This window comes from Molothrus aeneus, chromosome 2 (assembly GCF_037042795.1).
Source record: "Molothrus aeneus isolate 106 chromosome 2, BPBGC_Maene_1.0, whole genome shotgun sequence".
Taxonomy (NCBI): domain Eukaryota; kingdom Metazoa; phylum Chordata; class Aves; order Passeriformes; family Icteridae; genus Molothrus; species Molothrus aeneus.
Genome location: NC_089647.1, coordinates 109,207,760 through 109,233,123, shown reverse-complemented (window position 1 = coordinate 109,233,123; position 25,364 = coordinate 109,207,760). Strand labels below are relative to the sequence as shown.

Genomic DNA, 25,364 nt, shown 5'->3' with positions numbered 1-25,364 from the left:
GACCCCCTCGTGCTGCCTGCACGGTGCCTAAACCGAGATGCACTACTGTCGTGCATGACTCTATATGTATTTTAAATCGGTTTAGCGATCTCGCTGGCGCATTGTGCTTAGCTTTATGGTTAAATGAAATGCCACACGTCCCGGGTAAAGGTCAAACTTCTTCTCTAATCCGCGGATCCGTGCGGCGGCTACTTAGTCTGCAGCTTCCTCCTCTGGTTTACAAAACGTGTCACTAGCGGTGATGTCGTGTGGAGATTGCATAAAAAAAACCCCATAGCATATTTTATTTTTTTATACATATATATATAAAAAGCGCAGCCAAGCCTATTCTTTTAACACTTGTCTAATATTAGATCGCTGGCTGCTGCCAGAGCTTTATACGGCGCATTGTAAACGGTGCAGCAATACGGTGTCTCTGAAGTCTCCTTTCTAGCCGTGGCACAGGTCGTTGTTCCTATAAGTCGTAAATATATAAGTCGGAGGTACAAGATAAACGAGGTACCCAAACACATTCATAAGCATCAGCCCGTATTTAAGCTTATAAATACCGTGCGAGCGCTGCCCTTCAAATCAAGCTCCAGATGATCGGGGCTGAGGGCTAATCGAAGAAGATCACTACGAGTCCCCGATTGCTTTTCACTTCTTTCTCAGGGATTTTCACAAATCTAGAAATGATCCTTCCAGTGGCCTGGAACCGGGCGGCGACGGGGCGGGGGGAAGAGGGGCCCGGGGGGGTGATGTGGGGGAGGGCTCAGAGGCCGGGAATTTATTGCATGGCTTTTAATATCCGAAAGGCTGGGTTGTTTGCCGAAGCTCCCGGCGCTCCGTCGGTGCCATCGGCTCTCGCAGTGGTTTCTTTTTAAACCCCGCGCAGCCCTCCCCGCCGGCTGCCGCTGCTGCTGCCGGCTCCGTGGCTTGTGCAGTGGAAACTGGCAGGCTGCCAGGCGGAGCTCGGAGGTGGAAAAGAGTAAAGGCGCCAAAAGGGAACTCGTGCGCCGCTGCAATTCTCCTCCCGACCCGCTTCCTGGCTCGCTGCAGCCGCCGGCCCCGCCGGGCTTCCTCCGGGCGCCCCCCCCTCTTCCCCTCCGCCCCTCCACGCCCCTCGCTGAGACTTTCACCTCGCAAACTCGCCGGCAGGCACCCCGGGGTCATGGGGGTGGAGAGGGAGGGGGGAAGAGCAGGCTGCCCTGTCCCGGGTGGCGCTGCCATCGCCTCCTCTTTTCCCCCGGAGGCACGGAGAAGTGGAGTCTTCCTCTTCCTCCTTCTCCCCTTCCCCGCAGGCATCGGGTTTTTCTCGTTTCCACGCCAGCAGCGTGTTAACAAAACTTTGCTGCTGCTGGCGTCAATGGCTGCCAAAAGTCTGTTGACGTTGCGAGGGAGACCCAAACGTTTCCCTTTTTAATCAGCTGCCCGAGCAGTGCGGTGTGTGCCTGTGCCTGCCTCTGCGGCGCGGGGCCGGCGGGGCGCGGGCAGCGCGGGAGCTGGGTGGGTGTTCCCGGCGCGGCTCGGCACGGCACGGCTCAGCTCGGCTCGGCAGCACGCCGGGAGGCAGGTTAGTGCTTGCAGGCGCTTTTCACAACTGGTTTCACACGGCGGCATCGCTGCGGAACCGCGTGTGCGTTGCGCGTCTCACTCTCTTCCCCCCCCCCCCCCCCCCCCCACCCTGCGCCTCCCTCCCTCTCTTCCTCCCTCCCTCCCTCCCTCCCTCCTCCGTGCATCACCGTCTATATTTAGCCGCAAATGGCTTTATCGGCCAGACACCTCCCGGAGGAAATGCCGTGCGCGCTCCGGCTGCCGACCCCCGCTCCGCGCCCCGCCGCGCAGCGCAGCGGGGGCAGCCGGGGGGGCTGCGGCGCCCTGGGGCGCGCTGGCGGTGGCCCGGTGGGTGACAGGAGGAGGGAGGGAGGGAGAGACGTGTCCTCGGTTTCCTCCGTGCGCTGGGGCGCTCAGCCCGCCGTCGGGGTTGCATAACGGGAGCGGCTGCGCCCACCCCCGCGGAAGCTGGGTGTATAAATAGGTGCGGTGCCCCCCACGCCCCCATCACTGTCCCCCCCGTCCCCGCAGCGCAGAGCGCTTGTGGCGCTGCCCGCGTTTGGCCGAGCCTCTGTGAGCCGGTATCCCCGACAGGCAGCTGCTGGTGGGGAGGGAGAGAGGAGGGGGAGGGACAGGGTGTGCGAAGAGTTAAAAGTCTGCTGCTTGTTGCAATGAAATTATGGCTGGCAGTGGCGCCGCTGCTCGTTCAGCAGACCTCCACTTTTAAACAGTTCACAAGAAGTTCATCAGGGCGGCGATGATTATAACTGCACACACGCGCGCTCCCGGGGCGCGCAGCGAGAAGGGGTGGCTTTGGGGAAGGGGCTGGCAGCCCTCGGGGGCGCGGGCTCTGACCTGCCTGGTGGCCCCGGGACATCCCACTACGTCCCTGAGACCGGGCGGGTTTTGCCCTTGCTCGGGTGGTGGTGGCTGTGGGACATGGGGCCTCCAGATTACCCGCTCTTGGCTGGGGAAGCTCTCACTCTCCCCCCATGCAACTTCAGCATTTCGCTATCTGCACGTGTCAGGGGATTGATGGGCTTTAGTTCAGGCACCTCGCCTTATCTTAATGATACATTTCCAGCGAGGAAAGCAGGCGGGAGGGCGCAGGCAGCCCCTCGGAGGAGCCTGGCCCCAGAGGGAAGCGGGGCACGGAGAGCGGGACTGTGCCGTCGAGGCCCTTCCCTGCGCCGGTGTCTGTCCCTTACAGATGAGGCAGCGCACGGGGCGCCTGCTAACCTTCCGTAAAACCCTAAATCACTCTCTCCATGCTGCTGCTGCCTCTATTGAAAACATTACGAGCGACGCATCTGGAAACCAGTAAATCTGTCCAGAAAACGTCTTTCCAGTGAAATAACTCCTTTTGAATGATAGCGCGGTAACTAACCTCCGTGGATTTTTGTTTCCTCGCGGCGATTTGTGCGGACTTCATTAGGAAAAGCTAACCGTTGTGGAGAAAGGAGGGTCAACGCGCTGTTTCATTAATATACATTTGTTCCAGACGTGGAGTTTTGCACAAAAGGCTTCTCTGAGGGGAGAAAAAAGTGTTGGGGAACAAGGCTTTCCTGCCGTTTCAGTTCTTAAACCTCTCTGAACGTGTGTGAAGTATTGTGTTAAAGGCCCAATCTGGGCTTCTTCCCTATTAAATGCCAAAGTGATCATTTGCATATTTTGTAGCCTGACAAAGGAAATGAGTTTGCTGGGGAAGCATGGATGCTTTGGGAGACGTTAGGCATTAAACTCCCAGTGGTCAATCGCCCGTTACTGGCTTGTGTGTGTGTAAAAGGAGTATCATGCCTCCTGCTTAAAGGCTTCTATTTTTGTGAGAGAGGAAGAGCTGAGGGATATCCTGTGCATTAAAGGCTCCCCCTACTTATTAACCCAGCATTTAGCAGCAGGATGCAGGCTGAAGCTCAGTCAAAAGAAACGACTCAACCTCCGAAGAGCAATTAAAATCTTGCACTGGAATAAATCATGTGCCGCGATAATCCTGTTAATAAAACGCAGCTTGTCCTGACACTTCGCTCATGCAGCAAACTAGAATTTAATGCGAGCGGAGGTGGCATTAGGCAAGGTAGAGGGGAGGAAAAGCCTTTCCCTCTCTGCCACTGGACGTGAAAATGTGGTTACCTTTCACCTGCCTCTCTGGCTGCACACAGCGCCGATCCTCTTGGACTGCTAATACTTCTCCAGTGAGCCCGCTAATGATTTCTTTCCCTGGAGTGAGCAGGCATCATTGAATTACTGAAAGCACTCGCAGCAGCAGCAGCAGCAGCAGCAGCAGCACAGCAGCTCCAATGCAGAAGCCACCAGGGCTCCTCGCTTAATCAAATCAAGGGGTGGGGAGCTCGCCAACCCACTTACTATTTTTAACCCCTTTTTCCAAGTTAGTCATGTGCAGACGCTAAAAGGGAGGGTTTTATTTAGATGCCTTCTGTAGCGGCGTCTCTTCAGTTTTAAGTCCTCGTGTAAAAGCCTTATCAGCAATCAGCGTAGCTAATACACGCGGTATGTGGTTGTTCTTGCCATGCTCTCCTGCGTGTTCCTAATGCAGGGCTTTTGTGAGCTCCTGTGGGTTGTTTGAATGTCCCCCCACACTCACAGGATCTCCCTCCTTGGTTCAGTCTATGTGAGATGAAGATTTGGGGACTGGTGTGTTCTTGGCCGGCTGAGTCATTTCTTGTGGAAATGAAATGCTGTGGAGAAACTTTTATTTGTCGATAGTCTGGAATGATTCTTAATTTTCTGGATGTGCGCTGGGGAAAAGATCCATCTCCTCTGACCTATAAATGCCCTCAATTTGCTCCTTTATTGCCGGGTATCTCCCTTAGCGGTTAACGTAGGCAGCTCACTCCCCGCACCAATCCTGCATTCATTATTAATTACCCGGAGGGAGGCTGGCTGCTCCGCCGTGATGTTTGCACTTCCTCCTAGACAAATCTGCTCAACTTTTTTTTTTTTTCTTATTTTCTTCTTCTTTTCTTTTTCTTAATAGAATATAAAACCTCGAAGAAAAGCGTTGATTTTTAAGAAGACGTCATGCTTTCTGCAACTCCCCTGTATGGCAACGTTCATAGCTGGATGAGCAATGAAAGGGTCCGCATGTGTGGAATTAATGAAGACAGGTAAATATTTAAGCTTCTGGCGAGTTAAAGCACACTGTAATTCTGCAGAGCGAGGTCTCGAAGTTTGCTCGCTTCCCTAATACTGGAGCAGAAAGCTGCCACCTTGAATCGAGATCAGCCCAGCTTGGAGGGAGGGCAAAGGGAGAGAGTCAAGACATGCCTGAGAGCAGTAGAGCAGATGCTGATTTACTATGGAACAGGCAACCTGGGTCAGTGAAGTGGGGACGCACCCAAAGCAGCCTTTGAATGTGCTTTTACAATTAATTTATTGTTTTGCATTTGTGAAGGGGGATTAAACCAAATAGTGCACGTTTTCTTCTGGTGATTCTCTGCAGCAGAGGGGCTCGTGCCTGCAATTTGGTGTTCCCTGCCTTTGGACCAACAGCTTGTGATGTGAAATAGGATCAGTAGTGTCTGTCTCCCACAAGTGAATTTCTCCTCCTCCCCACCTTTTTTCCTGCTGAATATAATTCAATTGATGATCAAAATTACAGTGTTTGATGGGATGACACAAGCACTGGCAGGTGTCCCCTTCCCTTAAATCCCAGCTCTTTAAAAAGCAAAATGATGCTGGACAGAAGCTGCAGATGCTCCTCCAGTTCTCTGTGCCAGTTTTGTGTGGTTTTAGTGCTTTTCTCTCCTCATTCTCTGTTCTCACTGTTGAGTGAAAAGCCTCCAAAAAGCTGGTGGAAGTTTTTGGTCTTTGCAGGGAATACTATTTGCAAACATAAGCTGAAGCAAAACATCCAAGCATCTCACTTTACTTTCTCACCCTTCCTCCCCACTTTCCTCCCAGTTGTTCAGAGATAATAATTGTATGTGCTGCTTGCAGGGACGGTGAATCTTTTAAAAACAAACTGATTAAAATCGCATTTCTGCTTTATGGTGATGATATGCCTTTAAGCACTTCGATTGAAAGGAGTTCTTTTGGGTAATGCTGAAACTTTCCTTCTGCTGCATGTCAGTGATTTTCATCCCTGGGATTTGAAATTTGGCACTAAGGTATATTCTTTATTGGTGATTTTTGTGATAACAAGTCCCAGAGCTGCAACACTGGTATGGCACAGATGTGCAGCTCCCTCTTAAGCATGGAAGAGCTGATGTTCATATGATATTAGCGTGTGTGTTTTAATTTTATCCTCAGCAGTCTTTATGGATGGTATATGAGCAGAGTATGTTTAAAATGGGATATTCTCCCCCTGGAAAAAAGAAAGGGCAAGGACCAAAAGAGAAGACCTTGACAAAAACTGCTTGCTTTGGAAGAGGCTGCTCTGAGATGTACTTGGTGTGTTCCTGTTGTCAAAGTCCTTTATGCTTATTTTCAAATGGTCCTTGCTTTTCAAAGCAGTCAGCATGTATGGGGACAGAGAAGGATAAATATGTTATCTCATGGGACTTCTCTAGGGGAATCAAAATATGGAGGTGATACGATATTGCACTGATCTGAGATGCACAGGATGTTTTTCAAATAGTAAGCTTCTGTTTTTCAATAGGAAAATTCCCGTTAATGATGCTGATGCACCGAAAAGCAGACTGGAGTTGAGGGAGGAAAATCACCTGAACCACAGTGTGGTAAGAAGTTACAAGCTTCATGCTGCATATGAATTTGTGCCTGTCCTCCCCACCATGACTGACTCCTGCCCCTGGCTGTTATTACGTGGTCCATTTGGAGAAATGATTAAAACACCTTCCTGTTGCAGCCCTAGTGGGCTTGAGCACATTCAGGTTGTTTCTGTGAAACAGTGAAGTTGGGGCTTTGTTTATTTATCTTGTTAATCTCTTGATGCTTTGTGATATGTGTTGTTGTATGACTTCAGGTTCTTAGTTTTGCTGTTACGAATAATGCCATGCAGAACACCAGCATGTGTGACAAAAATACTTCATGTAAGCATGAAAAACATCAATGTTCCAGCAAAGTTGGTGGGGTTTTCCTTTCTTTGAATCTACATGGGGAGCAGCAGGTGGGAAGGAAATTTGATGGCAGACCTTTCTTCATGCTGCACCCTGAGATGCCTTGCCCCATGAATCATGTGGCAGTGGTGAGCCCCAGAGCAGAGAGAGGTGGAGGGAGAGGTCCTGGAGGAGGATGAGGAGGAGAGACACTTAATCCTTCTCTTTCTGGTCTCTATGCCACAGCCCACCTCTTGTTCTGGGAGGGCTGGGACTGAAGAGCTGGTTGCACAGGAGCAGTGCCTCTGAGCATTGTCTCTGGGCCACTCCTGGCTGCTTGAGTCCTCACACCTTTGTTCTTGGCTGTTTGAATTTTGGATTTGGAGAGATTGGTGTTAATGTTTGTGGTGTTATACGTATTACCTTGTAGGTTCCTGTTCTCCCATTTTCCAGTGTAATCAGCCTCTGTACGTTTTCACAACAAACAGCATGTTTGCATTGTTACTGTTTCTCATCCAAAATGCTGATCTATCTGTAGCTTGAATGGTAGTCATGTTAGTGAGATGGGAAAGTAACGTGCTTCTTGTTCTGTAAAGGTGGATGCAACTACAGCACATCGCATCGACAGCCTTGCAGCTCTGAGTATGGACAGGTCTGGGCTCATGCGAGAAGGACTCAGAGTGCCCAGTAGCATTGTCTACTCCAGCTTGTGTGGACTTGGCTCGGAAAAATCGCGGGATGCTACGGGTTCCATAGCCAGCCTGGGATTTACTCCTGAAAGAAATCCAGAGATACAGTTTAAGTCTAATCCTCCTGAAGCGGTGGAAAGCGCAGCTGTCTCTGGAAAAGCCCCGAACGGCTTCAGCGCTATATACAAAACACCACCTGGAATACAAAAAACCTCTGTCCCGACAGGGGAGACGCTGGGTTTGGACCGAGCTGCGGGTGACAGGCAGAGTCCCCTCGGTGTCAATGGTGCTAGTTACCTAAGGCTCCCCTGGGTAAACCCCTACATGGAGGGTGCAACGCCCACCATATACCCTTTCCTTGACTCACCAAATAAGTATTCGTTAAACATGTACAAGGCATTGCTACCTCAGCAGTCCACCTACAGCTTACCGCAGCACCTGGCTTACTCGCCCGTGTGTACGAACGGTGAACGTTTTTTATACCTGCCTCCCTCCCACTACGTTGCCCCTCACATCCCTTCGTCGCTGGCGTCGCCCATGAGGCTCTCGACTGCTTCAGCTTCTCCAGCAATCCCACCTTTGGTGCACTGTCCGGATAAGAGCTTGTCGTGGAAGATGGGTGTGAGCCCGGGCACGCCTGTGGACACGCACGCCTACCCCCACATCCAGAGCAGCAAGCAGCCCCGGGTCCCCGCCGCCAAGCCGGCCCCTGCCAACTTGCCAGGAGATCCTGCACTCCTGCTGCCCCACTCGCCCCGGCCATCTCCCCGCCTCCCCCTGCCTGCCCAGGTCGGGGATGCCTATGCTGATTTCCACAAACATTTCCCCAGGATCACCACCTCTCCCTCCTCTGCTGTTACGCTCCCAAAGCCCTACGTGAACATCGGCAGTGAATTTCCACCTGCTCGCCTCTCCAATGGGAAGCTTCCCAAAGGCAGTGATGCTGGGGAGGCACCCATGCCATCTGCCCCCCATGCACGGAAAGCTGGCCATGACCGGAAGGACAGCAGGTCTCCCCCACTCCTGGAAAAGCAGACCCCGACCAAAGACGTCACCGACAAACCGCTGGACTTGTCGGCGAAAGTGGTTGATGCAGAAACCGCTGGCAAGTCTGACCACAGTAAGAAAATTATGCCAACAGTGCTGGTGCATGGAAGGGCAGGAGGGGGGACACACTTGCCAGGCGGTGAGATCGTTCAGAAAGAAACCATTTCTCCCGGGAACAGCTGCCCCATCTACAGGCCTGAAATTATCAGCACGGCGCCATCCTCCTGGATCGTTCCCGGTCCCAGCCCCAATGAGGAGGCTGGGAAGAATGTCCAACTGAAAAACAAGGCACTGGACTGGGTTATGCCACAGCCGCGGAGCTCCTCCTGCCCCAGGATGGGTGGCACGGAGGCAGTGGTTGGCAGTGTTTCGGGGACGGTGTCAGCAGGGGGGCGGCCAGCGTCAGCGTCACCAGCTCCCAATGCCAACGTGGACTGCGCCAAGACGGCGCGGAGCTCTGCAGAGAGCACGGCCTCGGTTATCCAGCACGTCGGGCAGCCCGTCGCCACCCCTGCTGCGAAACACAGCAGTAAGGTGGCCAAGTCCTGTGCTCAGGAAGCCAACTTCAAGGCGACTGAGACTGCCCTGGCCTCCAGCCCCATCTTCCTGCCGCCCAACGAGGCGTTTCGGTCCCCTCCTCTGCCCTACCCCAGGAGCTACCTCCCATATACAGTGCCAGAGGGGATCGCCATCAGCCCTCTCACCCTCCACGGGAAAGGACATGTCTACCCTCACCCTGTCTTGCTGCCCAATGGCAGCCTCTACCCCACCCACCTGGCTCCCAAACCCGGCCTCCCTTACAGCCTGCCAGCCGGGAGGGGGGAGTTCATGACCTACCAGGATGCTCTGGGAGTGGGGATGGTGCACCCCATGCTGTTGCAGCATTCAGCTCTGGAAATCAATAAGGAGGAGAAGACAGAACGGAGGTCACGGTCTCACGAGAGGGTCCGCTATGAGGACCCGGCTCTGCGGGGCCGATTGCCAGAGCTCCTGGAGAGCGGTGGGAAGATGCATTTTGAAATGCCCAGTGACAAGAGCGTGAAATTGCACCAGAACTCTGGCCATAGTAAAAACTCTGCAAAAAGCGACAAACACCTTTTCCCAGATCTTCTGCGAGACGAGCAGGAAGCTAAGAGCGAAGCAAACGTAACGAAAGCCAGCTTTGGTACAGAAAGCAGTAATCAGACTAATGACCCTACAAAGCACAAGGTAGAGCAGGCGTCTCAGCACAGAGATTTTATTGTAATGAGAGAGGAGTTTGGAAGAAATAATGATGTTCACGAAACCTATAATTTCAAGCAAGCCCAGAGTTCATCAGTGTTCGGCTTAAGGAAAGAAGATTTATCTGCGAGCCAGCCTAAAGAGAGAGTGGCGGTCCAGCCTTCTCCTGTTTTCTTGGAGAGCGCGCACGAGAGCGATGCTCCAGCTCTGGCTTTTGGCAAGGTGCAGGAGGACGCGAAGCCATTCTGCGTGGGGACCGTGCCGCCGAGCATCGATGCCAGCCAGACCTATACCAAAGACGGAGCCGACGACGCGGAGTCTGCCGATGGCAAAACGCTGAAACCCAAGCCGTCCAAACTGGCCAAGAGGATCGCAAACTCTGCCGGTTATGTAGGTGACCGATTCAAGTGTGTGACCACCGAGCTCTACGCCGACTCCAGCCAGCTCAGCCGGGAGCAGCGGGCGTTGCAGGTGAGCCCGCGCGGTCCAGCACCCGCCGCGCTTGCTGTCGGTATTTATTTCTCTGTTGCAAGTCACAGTTGAGTTTTTAAAGTTGAGAGAAGCGACGCAGGTGGGGAGACCAGAACGTTTTTTTTTGTTGGGGCGTACTGGCCATAAATTGGTTTTAAATAGCAAAGTGAGTTTATTAATGAGAGTGAGGAAATGTAAAGAGTATGTGTGGCTTATAGGTATGCATGGGCTAGCCAGCTTTAAAGGGCTTTTTTACTAAGATCTGATACAAATGTTAATGCACGTTAATGAAATGTTTGTGCAGTTTCAAGGGGAGTCGGACAGGCATGCATGTTACCTTGGCGCTGGCTGTAATTTCTGAGCTGGCCTCAGAGCCAGCACAGCACAGTACCCAAGAAGTTATGATTAGTATGCCAAACGTGCCATTGGATGGTGAGGAGTTGCAGTCATGCATTAGTGGGTCTCAGGCAACGTTGGTTCCAAGTGAGCGCCTAGGGAAGAGTAGGAGTGGTATTGAGGTTGATGCTGAGGGATGATAGACAGGTATTGTGCAGGAATATTCTTAGGGTGTTTTACTTTTAATGAAGGGATGAGTTAAGCCAAATTGTTTTGCATTGTTAAGAAAAGAATTGGTTTATGCTTATAAAAATGGATGAAATTATCTAAATGATCCATTGAGTGCCCATTTTAATTACATAGATGGAAGGATTACAAGAGGACAGTATTTTATGTCTACCTGCTGCTTACTGTGAGGTCAGTTCTTCAAATTTTTATTACTAGACTCTTACATAAACCTTTGAGTTAAATTTCATTTCCAAATACACAAAGGGAAGTTTGTGGGCCATGGTCGTCTTTTATTCATTGTACGGTTTTGTGTTGTTGTTTTTTTTTTTCTTTTTAATTTTATTTTATTTCTTTTCGTTTTTGTCTCTTTTTACCTCCAAAATGGAATGTTTTTGTTTTATATATAATATACATTTATATATAATCTTTTACATATATATACTTATATATGAAAGAATTGTGTGGCTGTTTGCTTATAAGATTCTAGAACACTGTTTTACAAGTCAGGTGTGTTAAAATCCTACCCTTAGCTGTTTATCTGAAACCCTGGTTTTGAGTCAATTTTTCTTTGGAAATGCTTTCATATAAGGTAAGGTGTAAATGAAGTGGTTTTTATTGCAAGACTTTTTTTTTATATCAATTCTCTTTCTAGCGTGCAATGATGCGCTTCTCAGAGTTGGAGATGAAAGAGAGAGAAGGCCAAACAGCTACCAAAGACTCAGAGGTCTGCAGATTCAGCCAGGCAGATTGGGAAAACTTGAAAGGAAACAGTGAAAAGAAGCCAAAGTCTGTTGCTCTGGAAGATGCCATTGCTGACCAAAATGACAATGACAGATGTAAGCGAATTTAGATGGCTTTCTGAAGCGTGTATGTGTCTCTTTGCCATGGCAGCTTGCAGCAAAGCAAGCAAATCTTCGTGTTCTCGCTGTGTTGCTGGTGAAAGTCACTGACCTCATCCTCTGCAGGTGCTGAGTTGCCACGGCTGGTAGCCTCTGTGCTTGTTTTGGGGCTTGCAAGTTTCTGGTTGCCATTGCGCCTGCTTTTCAGGAGATAGTTAAATGTCTGTCACTGCCTTAGAGAGATCCTCTTTTAACTGATGGGGTACTACACCAGCCAGTGAAAGCAAAGGTCCAAGGTTATGTTTTAAATACAGAAAGGATATGGGGGAAGACAGGAAGGCAAGAAGGAATTCAGCTTCCTGAAGTTGCAGTAGCACTGGGAGATGCCAATATTGCAGTCTTCAAAGCAAGGATGGAGGACAGAAGAGTGAAGGGAAGTGGGGAAGGATGTGATCTGCCAGGCTTGTCCATAAAAGCTGGCAGTAACAACTCCAGATGATAAGAAGTTATTTTCCTGGTGACTTCTGCTGCAGTGGCTGGGAGGTTTGTGAGGCACAGGTTCTTGCAGGCAGAGTCTGTGGAACTCCCTGTGGGGCTGTCTGTTCCCTCCAGGCTGTTACAGGGTGTCAGAGGACTATGGAAAATGCAACGTCCTAAAAGTAAGATAAAATTAAAAAATGGTGTTAGGGGATTTTTTACTATATGCAAGAGAGATCACTTCTTTTTTGTTTGCACTCTCAGTAAGCATATGGCTTCTGTCAGTTTCCACCTTTTCTTTGTTTTTTTGTTTTACCTAGGTATTTAAAGAATGGATCAGTTCCTTCTGTTGCTACTTTGTTTTGAACAACTCAGAAAACAAGATTGGTGCTGAAAGCATTGCAAAACAAGGGGAGCTGTACTGCAGACTGCACTGTGTGTGTGTGCGTGTCTTTGTAACTCAGTGGTTAAGTGTGCTCTTTGGTAGGTGGAGATTCATGAAAAGGGCTAGTAGAAAATTTCATTCAGGCAATTTAATAACTTTGAATTATTGTTCTGGTCTTTGGTTAATCCTTTTGGCAGAGAGCATGCTGGTCAATCGTGCTTGCTTGGTTACTCACCTAAATTCAAGTTACCGTGGCATTGCTATCACCGAAATGACAGCCTCCACAAAAATTGGCATGCCAAAATAGCAAGGGAAAGTTTTAATTGTGGAAGTGGAGAGGGAAGCAAGGTGGGGAGAGGCAGGCTGAGCCTCTGGAAGCTGGGCAGCCTTTTCCTTCCCCAAACTGTATTGTGGCAGCTGTGGGGAGGAAGGCACAGCTGCCTGTGCTAAAGCTGAGAGCTGGGCAGGCTGCTGCCCTGGCTGTCCTCTTTGCAGCCTTCCTTGCTCCTCAGGGATGCCCTGGTGATGTCCTCTGTTAAATCCCACCCTGGGTGTGCAGGAAAGCTAGAAGAGCAGCAGCAGTCCTGCTGGCTGGTTCTGGCTGCAAAGAGGGTTCAGCAGAGGGGGGATGATGGGCTGTGGAGTTGAGAGGGGGGCACAGGGGATTAACAGAGGGAGGGAAGGCAGGCTTGCTCAGGGACATGGGGCTGCTTGTGGGGGGCTGTGGAGAGGTTGAGTGTTAGAGCATAATTGTATGCTGAAACACCTACTCCCATCCTTGCAAAAGGCTGATGATATGGTTTGTCTGTAAATTCACCATTTAGTGAGATCTCTGGCACTTGAATCTGCTGGCTAAAATTTGTTTGAGACTGTTAAATAGTTGTTGGAAGCAGGGAAAGTATGTTCAGTCTTATGTTAGTTCATTCCTCTCCTCTGCTAATTAGCTCTGACTTAACAGGCTATTTCAGACTTTGGCCAAATGTCTAAACTCCTAAAAGCATGGATCTGTTCTGCTGAGGGAGCTCCTTTTTTTTGTACGCCCGCCTGGGCAGCAGCAAATACTTACCAGTACAGATTCAGGTCTCAGTAAAAGTTTTTTATCGCGGTGGTTCACCTCCTGCCCCTCGGGATAGCAGCTGATAAATCAGGAAGCCGAGTTTCACACCTCTTGAATGCCTCTACTGTGGTGGCTTGGGCTCTGTGTTGGGGCTTGAGCCACCAGCAGCCTTAATGCATCTCTCACTGAGCGACTGGCAAAGGGGAGATGAGCTCTGCCTTCCCTTCCCTTTCGCTGGGAGCCAGGGCTGCTGATCCTTTGCCTTCCCTTTGCCTTCAGTTTCTGACCACGCTGTTGGTGTGTTTGGCTTTAAAGCTCCTGAACAGGAATGAGCTGATGGTTTGCAGCCTCTCGTGTCTCCTTTCTGCCTCCTTTGAGTGATCTTGCTGCTGGAAAAGTTGTTTCCTTGTGTTCTGTGTTTGTCTGGCGCTGGCTTGAGAGTGAAACAGCCGTGCCTTTACTTGTGTGAGGAGGGAGTTCAGGAGTGAAACCGACAGGCTGTTCTGCCTGCACTGCGAGCACTTCACCTGCCTGATGAAGAAGGAAACTGCATCCAAAACTGTGATTGTGGCACGGAGCCAGCTCCCAGGGCTCCCCTGCTGCCGCCGCGGCCGCGCTTGGCACGGAGCTCCAGAGCCGATCGGCCCTGGCAGCTGCCTGCCCCCTTGGCTCCTCTAAACCTACCAGTGCAACAAAAGCCTAAATAACACAGGCAGGTGATGCTTACACAGGCATTTCATGGGATGGAAACTGCTTTTTTTTTTTTGGCTTGTCCTAGGACTTGCTGTTTTTCCTAGCTGAATTACACATGTATAGACTTTTTTGGAAGCCTACGAAGGCACAATATCCGGTTCCTTAAACTTTTCCTCTGACTTGGCAGTGTGTGATTTTCTGTACTGGGAGTCTCCTTAAGTTTGAGCATTGAGCCTTCTGGAGAAGGGTAAAAGAGGTGGGCTTTTGTTTAGTTTAACTTTTTGTTATGCTTCTTTTTTTTTTTTTAAGGCCCAATTTAAGGCAGGTAGCCATGTTAGCTAATTAATGAGCAATTAAAGCCGATCAGTAAATTAGAAGTGCTTCACTTCTCTCCCATCTCGTCTGGGTTTTGCTGGGCATCTGAGACCGGGCATCTGAGAGCAGCCGCAAAGCTGCTTTGTTGCCAAGGTGACTTGTAAATGTTGCTGAGGCAATGCTGCTCCAGTGCATTTTCATAGCACAAACATGATAAATTATGGGATGCATATGTCATGAGTCATAGGATTGTTCAGAGATCAAGTGATTTAAGCTATTGGCACGGACACACGCATCAATACGGGCATGTGATGATCGCATGTCGGTTCATAACAAAGCTCTTCCAGAGGTTCTGAAAATCATACCCGAATGTGAAAGAGTGAATGAATTCTACAGACTGTGAATTTCTTGACTGGGGAGCATGACTTCACCTGTTTATTTAATTTTTTAGGATGGGAGACAGTGCCTGTTTAAGCCTTATCTGGGCAAAATTACCCCAATATATTAGAAGCCTGATCTTAAGGCATGAGGTCATAAGGAAGAAGTTAAAGCAGTTGGTATGCGTGAAGGTAAATGGTGCAATGTGCCAAAACACATTGCACAATTGATCTCAGCATTGTAGTGAGGTACCACTGTCCCTTTGCATGGTGATGCCCTGCTTTTCTTTTTTCTTGCTGGGCTGCGTGTACACTGGAACAAATGAAAGATGGAGCCAGTAAACATGTCCTTTGCCCTGGTCAGTTATTACCTTCCTGCCACAGGACATAGTGGAAGAAAAAAAAAGAGGTCTGTGCACTGAGAGTGGTGGTTGCTTGTTTGTGCAGTGTGGTAGGCTTGGGCAGAACACAACAAATGCAGAAAGCTCCCAAGCTGAGGTACTTGGAGGGAAAAGTGGGATCAACTGGGTTCCCTCTGCCCCATGGGATACTCAGAGTTGAATTCTGAGGATATCATAGGGAATTTCTTACTGTTGTTGTGATCTCCCTGCTGAATACTGGGTTTTAGCATTTGGATAGTCATTACTGTTCTTGGATGAATAAAGGGTACCTTGCATATAAGTGAGCGCAATGAGAGGTTGCTCCAGGGAGGAGGAAAGGCTGTTTTTAGCTGCCATGTTATTTGAACAAAAGAATCTGCAGCTTTTGAACACTAAGATGTGTTTCCTTGTTTGCATCGAATGGGAGGGTCTGGTCTTGTTGACAGCAGCTGACAGCAACAGGAAGATGGAAAAACGAAACAAAGTTTTTTGGGTAGCGTATTTGTGCATGTCTGTAACTGCTCCTTGTGAGATTTGTAACCTGTGCACTGAGAAGATACTGCTTCAGAGAGAAACCAGCTGTGAAGAAGCATCTTCTTAATTCTTCCTTGTTTCTAGATTGGTGGGACAGTGAGAAATGGTTTGAATTGTTGGTGCTGGTTGTCACAGCTGGTGTGACACTGGCAAATACTGGAGGCTTGAGGAGGGAGCACATTTAAGAGTTTAATCTCCTTACTCATAGAGGTGTGTTGCTATGAGAACTCAGCATTTATCCTGTGTTTCTGGCTACCTCACCACTGTTTGAATAATGATGATACGAGAACTCCCAAGTATTTTGTTGTTGTTTTCTTCCTGAGGCAGAGAAAAGGATGTTGTAGATACATGGCACAGGAAGGGGGGTGGTGGGAACAAAAGCAGATAAATTCTCCTCATCCTTGTTGGGCACGCATGTTATGCTTATGTTGCCGTGCTTCTTGTTGACATTTGTATCTTAATTTGGGGAGACATTGCGTCTGATCCCGGTTGCTTGCAAAACAGTTTGAGGACGGAGCGGAATCCGGTGGTAAAATATTAATAGAGCCTGCTCTCTGTGAGGCAGCCACAGCTGTGCCAGGGGGGAAAAGGAAAAACCTCTGGGCTCGCGACGTGTCGGTGCAGGCTGCGAGGAGAGCCTGGAGCCCGTGGTGTCCCCAGCCGTGAGTGAGTGAGTGAGTGAGTGAGTGAGTGAGTGAGTGAGTGACCTTTGTGCTTTGGCACTGAAATCCGGCTGCGGGAGCGCACAGGCAAGGGCACGTCCCGCAGCTCCCGGGCTGCTCCCGCCTCGGAGCAGGGTGATTACACAACCGGGATTAGTGTGCGGAGATGCCGCTTCCCTAATGGCCTTACTGCGGGAGCGGGATTGCACAGCCACGGGCTGCACAGCCATGGATTGCACAGCCATGGACTGCAGAGCCATGGACTGCACAGCCACGGATTGCACAGCCACGGATCGCACAGCTGCGTGTGCAGCGGGCAGCCCTTGAGAGGGATTTCTGGAGCTCTGTCCCCTGAGGGTCCCTCTGGGATGTCACCAGGCAGCGGAGGCCAAGGTGTCACGGAGCTGCTGGCAGCCAGGGCTTTTTGGATGAGCTGCAGTAGGTGTGTGCTGTTCTTCCCAGCACGTGGAGCCCCGGAGGAAGGCTGACAGTGACAAGCTGTTAGCGAGGGCTCTCCCCTCTTTTATTTTTCAGCACAGTCTGAGCGAGCGGCGCTCGGCATCCCCGTGCCAAGTCCTCTTGCAGATAGAGAAGGAATTAATCTGCAGCAGGTTGCTTTCGGTGGTGGCAGGCTGGAATTAGCTTGCTGTTTCCTGCAAGCCGTAAAGATTAAGACCATCACCCCCCTGCCCCCCCCTACAGCCTGCTACTTCCTTTGACCCTGCAAGAGCTTCTCTGGGAATTGGTCAGGATGTGCCTGCCTTTTCTCAGGCCAGACAGTGTTAGGAGCAGGAAAGCTATCCCAGTGTAGCGACTCTCAGCATGAACCATGGGCTGTAGCTGTTGGTACTGCTGGAGATGAGAGGGCTCTAAGACAGCAGGGGTGTGGCTGAGAGTGCCCTTACCTGATCTCTTCAGGGAAACTGACCACAGAAGTATAATGTTTCCTTATGAAAGGAAGAAAATAGCAGATTGCATTAAAAATGTAAAATGAAATCCGATAGACACGTTTATTTCTATTGTGATACTTAAAACGTGGCTGGGCCAGCTGCTTTTATGCTGTGTGAAACGGGACTGCTGGTGCTTTTGGTGTGGTTATAGGGTACAGCTGTGGGGCGGCGTCCTTGTGCCAGATGTGCGAGCACAGGGTGCTGCCAGCTTCATTCTGATCTGGGGGGGCTCTGCTATTCAGAGGCACGGCCACAGTAAGCTGAGATACCTGTTCTCTGGAACATCTCAGTGCTGTTGGCTGGAAGAAGTGTGACAAAGTGCATTTTAAAGTCTTGCAAGGAGCATGTGTTGGCCAGACGGCCTTGTGGAGCATCGCGTCGCTGAGCAGCGGAACAGCCCGAGCCTCCCGCTCGCCTGCAGAAAATCAGCTTTTGTTTTGATTTTTCTTGGCCCATATCTTGTGCTGTTTTACAAGCAGCCCTGCAGGCAGCTTCCCAAGCAGTGTAAAAATTATGCTGGGGTGTCTTCTGGTGCCGACAAACATTTCCAGAGCCCTTGGTGCTACTTGGAGCCATTTCCAGATTGTGGTGAGGAGAAAACTCATCAGGGAAGTTTCCCCTTGCCACCCCCCCAGCCTTCCATTGCTGACAAAAGGTATTTTGAGGACGGTCATGAAACCAGGAGGGGCTGGCAGAGCTGTAGGAAGGTGCTGTCAAGATAAAGTGGGATTGAGTTGGGCTGCTTCCAGATGCTGCCAGTGGTGGGTCTTGGAGGGCACAGGAGCGGAGAAGGGGTTGCAGGGGAGCAGTGTCAGCCCTGATAAGGGGATAGAAAAGCTGAAGGCCAGGCTGGACAGGGCAACCTGTAAAAAACTGAGTGAAATGGAGTGAGGATCCATGGGAGGGAATGGCAACAGAGCTGTCAGGAGTCCAGGTAGGAAACGAGCAAATCTGTTTGCAGGGAGGGAAGTGGGAGAAGGAGGAAGGGCAGGAAGGAGGAAGAGGAAAAGGGACAGTGAGCCATGGGGAAGTAAGATAGAGCATACAGTTTGCCAAACAGTGGCAGAGGTGTGGAGTGTTGGTCGGCCAGGAGGGCTAAAACACCTGAGAACCCCAACTTGTTTGTGGGAGTTGTAAATAGGAGCTGATTGTCTGTGTTGAAGTCTGTACTGCATCTCTGCCTAACCTTGCCTTTGCTAGTTTGGTTAAACCCAAGAAAATAATGTTACTCAAGATGGTGATTAAGTGTAATTTTAAATCAAGCATCCATTTAAAATTGCATAGGCTGTCTCTGAATTTGAGCAAACAGTATTGGAGGGAAGCTGAAGTTGGTGAGGGTGAGGCAGCATGGGTGTTTTTGTGGCTAATTTGTCAGACTAGTTTCTAGTAAGCTTTTCAGAGCTCACCCTCTTGCTATTGCTGGAAATACTCCTTGAAAAAAGTGAGGTCTGTTTTAAAAGGAGGTGACAGAGATCATGTGAGGTACAGTGACTGGTTGGTTACTTGAAGTGAGGAAGCCTTTTTATAACCTTGGATTCAAGTAGTGCTTTTTTGCAAAATATCACAGCTATTTTTAGTGGCATTTCTGTGTCCGTGTGTGCATGTTCTGTATCCCATTTATATCTCCAGAAAAAGGGATGGATGCTTCTAAGTCAGACTCTGCAATTTGATGGGAGAAGTTAGTGAAAGATTAGGAATTAAGGGAGGACTAATACTTAGTTGTCACCAGAATGTGTTTTTGAACTGGATTGTTACTTGCCACAGTTTAGGGGGTGAGGTTGCTTTCTGAAAAGGGTTTGTGCTTTCAGTACCTAAAGATGTTTCTTTATTTAAAAAAGCATATTGTGATGTTTCTATGGATACAAGTATGCAAGTGAATATTGTGCTTCTTAAATTAATGTAAAAACAACACAAAGTAGTGTTCATTTGGGAGTTTTGTGCCTAACTGTTGAGAAAACTGCTGTCTTAGGCTGGGCAGAGGAGACTTGTTCCCAAGTACAATTTTGTGTTTATTTGCATGCCTCATGAGCTGTAATTCATGATGGAGATGACATTGAAGAGATCAGAAAGCAAAGCCTTCTCACAATGAATTGTGTTGTATTTATTAGGTCTTGTGGTATTTGTTTGTTTTTTATTTTTAGGTAACTTTACTAGTACAGAAAACAACCGAGGTCACTTTCTTGAAACTCCAGAGGAAAAAGATCTCTCAAATGAAAAATGTTATTTAGAGAGACATTCTGTGTATGAAAAGGCAGAAGACCAGCCAACAGAAGATTTTGGCCAACATTCATGTCCACGTCTGGACAGGAAACGTAAACACTCTGGTGAGAGAGTGCAAAATGATGGCAGCCAAAATGAAAGCTTTGTGGATGAACTGCAAGAAGAAGTTATATCAAAAGCAAAAAAGAAGAAGAGCTCCAAAGGTAAGACAGCATTTTGCTTTGGTTTCTCTCAAGGAATGTCTTGTGAAAGGAACGTCCCTTTGGCTTAATGTGTTTCCATTTTTGAACTTGCTAGTTACTAATGTGAGCACTGTCATTTCACTTTAAATTATATATATGTATATATATGTATGTATATATATGTGTATATATATATGTATATATAAAAAACTTGGTATGTAAGGATAAAGCACTAGTCATTGGCCACTGTAGCCACAGCAGTGCAAGTTCCTGTAGTGCATGTAACCCGTAATGAGCGAAGCTTTAAAATGCATAGTGTGGTGGTAAAGCTGAGACTATATGCCCCGAAAGTGAAATGTAGCTTTTGTTTTAAGTTGAGGGGGCTTTTTGATTAATTTTTAGTTATTTTTCCATTAGATGACTGGCCTGAGAGGGAAATGACAAACAATTCCTCTAACCACTTAGAAGAGCCCAATTGTAATGAGGTGACCAACCTGAAGGTGTGCATTGAATTAACAGGGCTCCATCCCAAAAAGCAGCGTCACCTGCAGCATCTTAGGGAACTATGGGAGCAGCAGGTGTCACCAGAGAGATCCCCGTCCGGCAAGTTGGGCCGGCAAAGCAGGAAAGATTTAGCTGAGGCTGTTCAGCCAGAGGCCACTGCAAAGGTCAAAGACTTCACAGAAGAAAGGCACACCAAGAAAAGGTCAGAGGCCAAAAGCAATAGAAGTTGGTCTGAAGAGTCCCTCAAAACAAGTGACAATGAACAAGGTATGCAGAGACTACTAGGGAAACCAGCTGGCTTTAGCATTTACAGTGACGCATGCTGCCACCGATGTGAAGGAATTGTCGAGAGTTTTTTTTCTTCTTTCTTTTTTTTTAACTATATATATATTTCTGTAGATGTCCATTTTTATAAGGACTGACACCTCCTCTTTAAGAATTGCACTGTAGCTGATATTTGTCAGACAAGAAAACATGTTTGTGTATGTGTGTGTAACTCTGTGTTTGTGTGTGTGTGCGTGTGTGTTTTGGCTTTAAATATTTTCGTAGATTATGTGAAGATGAAGTTTATCTCTAGAGGAGAGCTGGGGAGGGCATAAAATGTGGGCATGCTTTTGGGTGAGAGAGGGAGCAAATGGGCTGCTAGTTGGTGTAAGGGTGTTTAACCGCATGTAGGGTTTGAGGGGCTGTGAGCTTCTAAAGCAGCATCAGCAAAGCTACAGCTGCTCTTGATCTTGGGAACCCAACTCCTCCAGCACCTCAGCACTGCTGGCTTCCCCTGCCTTTCCCAGGCCATATGCTCAAGAGCAGAGCTCATCCTCCTCCTGACAAGGATGCTTTCTTTGCTGGTTTGTCCTGAGCACATCCTGTAAACCCCTTGCATCCCACTTCCTGGCCCCTTGGCAGAGGTTTTCCAGCAGCTCTCTCCTAAGGGGTTGCTTCCTCAAAGCGTATCAGCTTTCCTTGACTTGTTTTTGCCTTCTTCTTTACCTCTCACTCCACTTCCTCCTTTCCCAATCCTCCCTCCCTTTTCTGTTGATTCCCTATCCTGGGGGAAAGCCTGTGGATACAATCTGCCAAATTTTCACTGGATGGACAGGTCACTCTCCTGTCCCCACTGTCCTCAGTCCCTGGGCACATTTTCTGCTCTGGTGCCTTTCTCCTTCCCTGCAACATTTTGCTGCTGTAGCTTGGCAGGAGAACTGATGGGGAATGGAATCACACAGTGCACAGGGCAAATCCCCTTTTCTTTCTCTTTTCCTGCTCTTACCTCTCCAAGGGCTCTGCTTGTTTTTGAGGAAAAGCTGTTTCTGGGAGCAGGAGCTGTGTGTATGGCATTTGGGCTCCTTGCTCCTTCACAAACCTGGGAGCTTCATCACCTGGAACACATTCACATTCCAGCTGGCCTAACCTATAGTTCAGCTGAGATCCCCTTGAAAGAGAGAAGCATGAGGAGAGTGGATCCTCTTGCCCCACACCATGGAAAGGACTGAGTCCAGATCATCCTGTGCCAGTGAAGATTTTCCTTGGTAGTCTCTGAACGTCACAGGCAAAAATACCAGCTTCCCTTCAGTCCTAAAGCTCCTCATCTGTCCTTCTCCTTGGTAGGATTATCTGAGGGCAGAAACCCCCAAACTTTGATGCTTACTGATGGGGAAGGATCCATCCAAAAGGATTTGTGCAGTAGGAGAGCAAAACTTTGGTTAACAAACCAAGGACAAAAAGGAGCTTTTGACTCTAACTTCCTTGCTTTATGTGCTGCCTTGGTGAGCATGGTATTGGCTCAAACACCCTGCCCCTCACATTAGTACTTTCAGAGAGAGATACCTTGTATACCTTGTAGAGATTAAACCAGGGTCACTGACAAGAAGCTGTGTTGTGTAAGGATGCTCTCACTTTCCCCTGGAATCCCTCCTGTGGCAGTGGCAGGCTGATGACCACGGGAAAGAAAAAGAGGTGGCTCCCAGTTTCTGCACCGTTCCCAAAGGCATTCAGATTCAGTTGCCTATGGCTGTGAAAAAACTCTTGGGTTTGGAAGCTGCTATAAAACCATAAACTTGACTAAATTGTGCCTTGCTGTTCATTGTAAAAAGACAGTGGATATCATTCAGATAATTTTGCTGGTGCTTCTCCAGCCCTGTTGAAATCTCCTCGTTCTTAGTTGACTGGGATGAAGACATTTTTCCCCATTGTGTGACAGAGCATCCTCTGCATGACAGTCTCATGGAGATGGAGTCTTCCAGCTTGTCTGTCTTGCTCAGGACTAGTCCTCAAACTTTTCTTAAGCAGAGACTGAGTATGAGAATGTACACTGTCACTTGCAGCTTTTTTTTTTTAGTTTGGGGCCGGGAACAGCTGTTCTCTGTGCTCAAGCACTGCCTGCAGTTGTGGCAGTCTCTGCTGCTGGGCAGCTGGTTGTATCCCAAGGAGCAGCCTGTAACAGGACATGAGGGTTGCCTCTGAAGCCTCAGTCTAACATTAGCAGGATGATTTGCCACTCCTGCCTGCAAATCTCTGGGAATGTGAAGGTTTCTGACTTCTGGGTTTGTTACTCCAGTATTGTTTATGCAGAGCAGTGTGGGCAGCAGGTCAGGGGAGGTGATTCTATCTCTGCTCTGCTCCTGTGAGGCCCCACCTGCAGAGCTGTGTCCAGTTCCTGGGCCCCCAGCATGGGAAAAACATGGACCCGCTGGAGCAGGTCCACAGGAGGCTGCAAAGATAATCAGGGGGCTGGATCACCTCTGCTGTGAAGACAGGCTGAGGGGGTTGGGGTTGTTCAGCCCAGAGAAGAGAAGGCTCTGGGGAAACCTTATAGCACCTTCCAATACCTAAAAGAGGGCTTTAAGAGAGCTGGAGAGGGACTTTTGACGAGGATATATAGTGATAGGAAAAGTGGTAATGGATTTTAAAGGGGGTAGACTTAGATTAGGTTATTAGGAGGAAATTCTTGACTGTGAGAGTGGTGAGGCACTGGAACAGGCTGCACCGAGAAATTGTGGCTGCCACATCCATGGAAATGTTCAGGGCCAGGTTGGATGGGGCTCTGAGCCACCTGATCTAGTAGAATGTGTCCCTGCCAATGGCAGAAGGGTTGGAACTGGATGATCTTTAGGGGATGGTCTCCCTTCCAACCCCGATTCTGTGATGGTGTTGCAAAGTGATGTTGCCGTGCTGGGTCTCTGGGGTGCAGCAGGTCCATGAACGTGGGGATGCTGCTGCTTCAGGGCATCACACTGCTTGCCCAGCCCCATAACCAAGGCAGAAACCACAGCCTCTGCTGGGGTCCCAGCTGAGCAATAACCCTGCACTGCTGGAGCATCTCCTGATGCTCCCCCTGGGAGCCACAGCCGCTCACGCTGTGCGAGGAGAAAACCAGAACAGCGCGGAAACAAAAGCCCTGAGGAGAGGAGCCAGGAGGATCTCGCCCACTGGGAAGCATGTGCCAGCCCCTGGGAGCTGCCTGGGGCTGCAGGCAGTGTGGCAGCCACGGGCTTGGCAGGCGGGAGGAGGCAGCTGCTGGGGGGAGCTGAACAAGGAGCATTCCGGTGACGCGGCGGCAGCTGCTGCTATTCCGTGCGGACCTCGCAGCAGCCGCTCCTGCGGGAAGGGAGACAGGTCCTGCTCTGAGTCAGACTTGCCACAGCCCACATCAGTCAGAGGCCTGAGTTTTTTGGGGTTTTTGGTTTGGGTTTTCTTTTTTCCTATGGATGTTTAGGTGTATTCCTGCTCACTCTTGTTTTTCTTCTCTCTCTTCACGTGGTCAGGAAGATGGGGTGGGATTCCAGGATCAGTCACTTGCTGCTTTTCTGCCCCTGTTGTCTTGCATTTCCCAGGCTCATGCTTGGCTTTTTCTGTGTAGTGCTGGTATATTGCAATGTTACTGATCCTGAAGCTCCTGGGTGCACAGCATAGCTGCTCTCCATCTCTCAGCTCCGGTGCACATTTAGCCTGGTGCCTGCTGTCGCCACCGTGGAGGGTCAAAGTGAAGCACAGAGTTGATGTGGAGTTTGCAGGCAGGAGAACACATTCTTTGTGGTGATTAAACTTCTGCTTTGAATGCCTCGGCATGTCTGCATGGGAAAGCCTGCAGTTCTTTGAGATAAGCTTCCTGTGGTTTTTTTTTCCTCCATCCTTTCAGTATTTCTGTCCTTCTCCAGACCTGTGAGTTTTTCAGTCTATTGTAGTTTTCCACATGCAGCTGTTTGTTCCATTTGCGCTCACCAGAGCTCCTCGCTGTTGCTTTCCATCTTTTCCATTTTTTTTTTTCTTTAGTAAGTGATTAAGTAGGTAATGATGGTACTTCTGTATTGGAATTGGGCTTTTCACACGCTGCTCAATTAGGATAGTTGGGAACATGAAAATTAAACACTCCTTACTTTGTGCTATCTACAGAGTTGGAAAGACACCTTTGCATCCATAGGCTCAGCCTACAACTAGGTGCCTTCCTTCAGTATTGCAAAGCCTGAAAAACTTAACATGATTTTTGCTGAACAATCTGCACATCATGTGTCCCATAAATTCCCTGACATCTGCTTGGCAAGCCGTGGTATGTGTCTTTTTCTAGAAAGTGGCTCAAAAGAACTGAGGGATTTCTGTTTTCATCCTTAATCTAGAAAGCCTTCTGTGAGTTGCTTTCACAGATCTATTTAAGGAAGACTAAAGTGTGAAACTGCCCACCAAGAGGATTCTAGATTTTATTTTCTTTTTTACCAACTGGTTCTGGACCGACTCTCTTTAAGTAAGGGTGTCTCTCCCCTGAGCACCTGCTTATTTGCTCCTGCCATCTCTTCTATTGTGAAAGTAGCATCACTTCAGAGACTTCTCAGAGCAAGGGAGTCTCTTTCAAGTTCTCAAAGTTTTTTCCACACCTTCCCTTGGTTGTGTGGTATTGTTTGGCTGAAGTTGTCCCTTCCTTTCTAGCAGCCTTTAATTTTTCTGCAGAGCAGTTGGTTCTGAGGTCACCTCAATTCTCTTCCCAAGGGAAATTCAGACTATAAAAAGTCAACTTTCCTGTCCTTGTTTTGTTGTAAGCCTTCTTGCACTCCGAAAAAAAACCCCAAAACTAACCATGCTTTTTGCACGTGGCCCAGATTGTGGGATCCAGCTTGTTGGAGCTAACCCCCAGAGAAAACCCAGCCCTGCCAGTATCCTGCCACAGACAGCAGAGCACTGGCCTTACTGTCCCAGTGTCCCAGAAAGACTCACTTCTGAATGCAGTTCTTGGGCAAAAAACCATCTGATTGCTTTTC

The 25,364-nt window shown here is 49.0% G+C and overlaps 1 protein-coding gene across 3 annotated transcripts in view; it reads left to right on the top strand.

The window, feature by feature from the left end:
- Nucleotides 1-25,364, top strand: part of BCOR (BCL6 corepressor) — a 58,638-nt gene that overhangs the window by 14,760 nt on the left and 18,514 nt on the right. The window contains exons 2-8 of one of the 3 annotated variants that reach the window (XM_066545484.1): nt 4,529-4,658; nt 6,152-6,230; nt 7,145-9,976; nt 10,676-10,729; nt 11,193-11,376; nt 19,351-19,632; nt 20,029-20,382. In XM_066545484.1, the coding sequence (XP_066401581.1) occupies nt 4,573-4,658; nt 6,152-6,230; nt 7,145-9,976; nt 10,676-10,729; nt 11,193-11,376; nt 19,351-19,632; nt 20,029-20,382 (3,871 nt within the window). In that variant the 5' untranslated portion in view covers nt 4,529-4,572. The remainder of the gene's footprint in view (nt 1-4,528; nt 4,659-6,151; nt 6,231-7,144; nt 9,977-10,675; nt 10,730-11,192; nt 11,377-19,350; nt 19,633-20,028; nt 20,383-25,364) is intronic. The other 2 variants (XM_066545485.1, XM_066545486.1) reach the window with 2 other exon arrangements.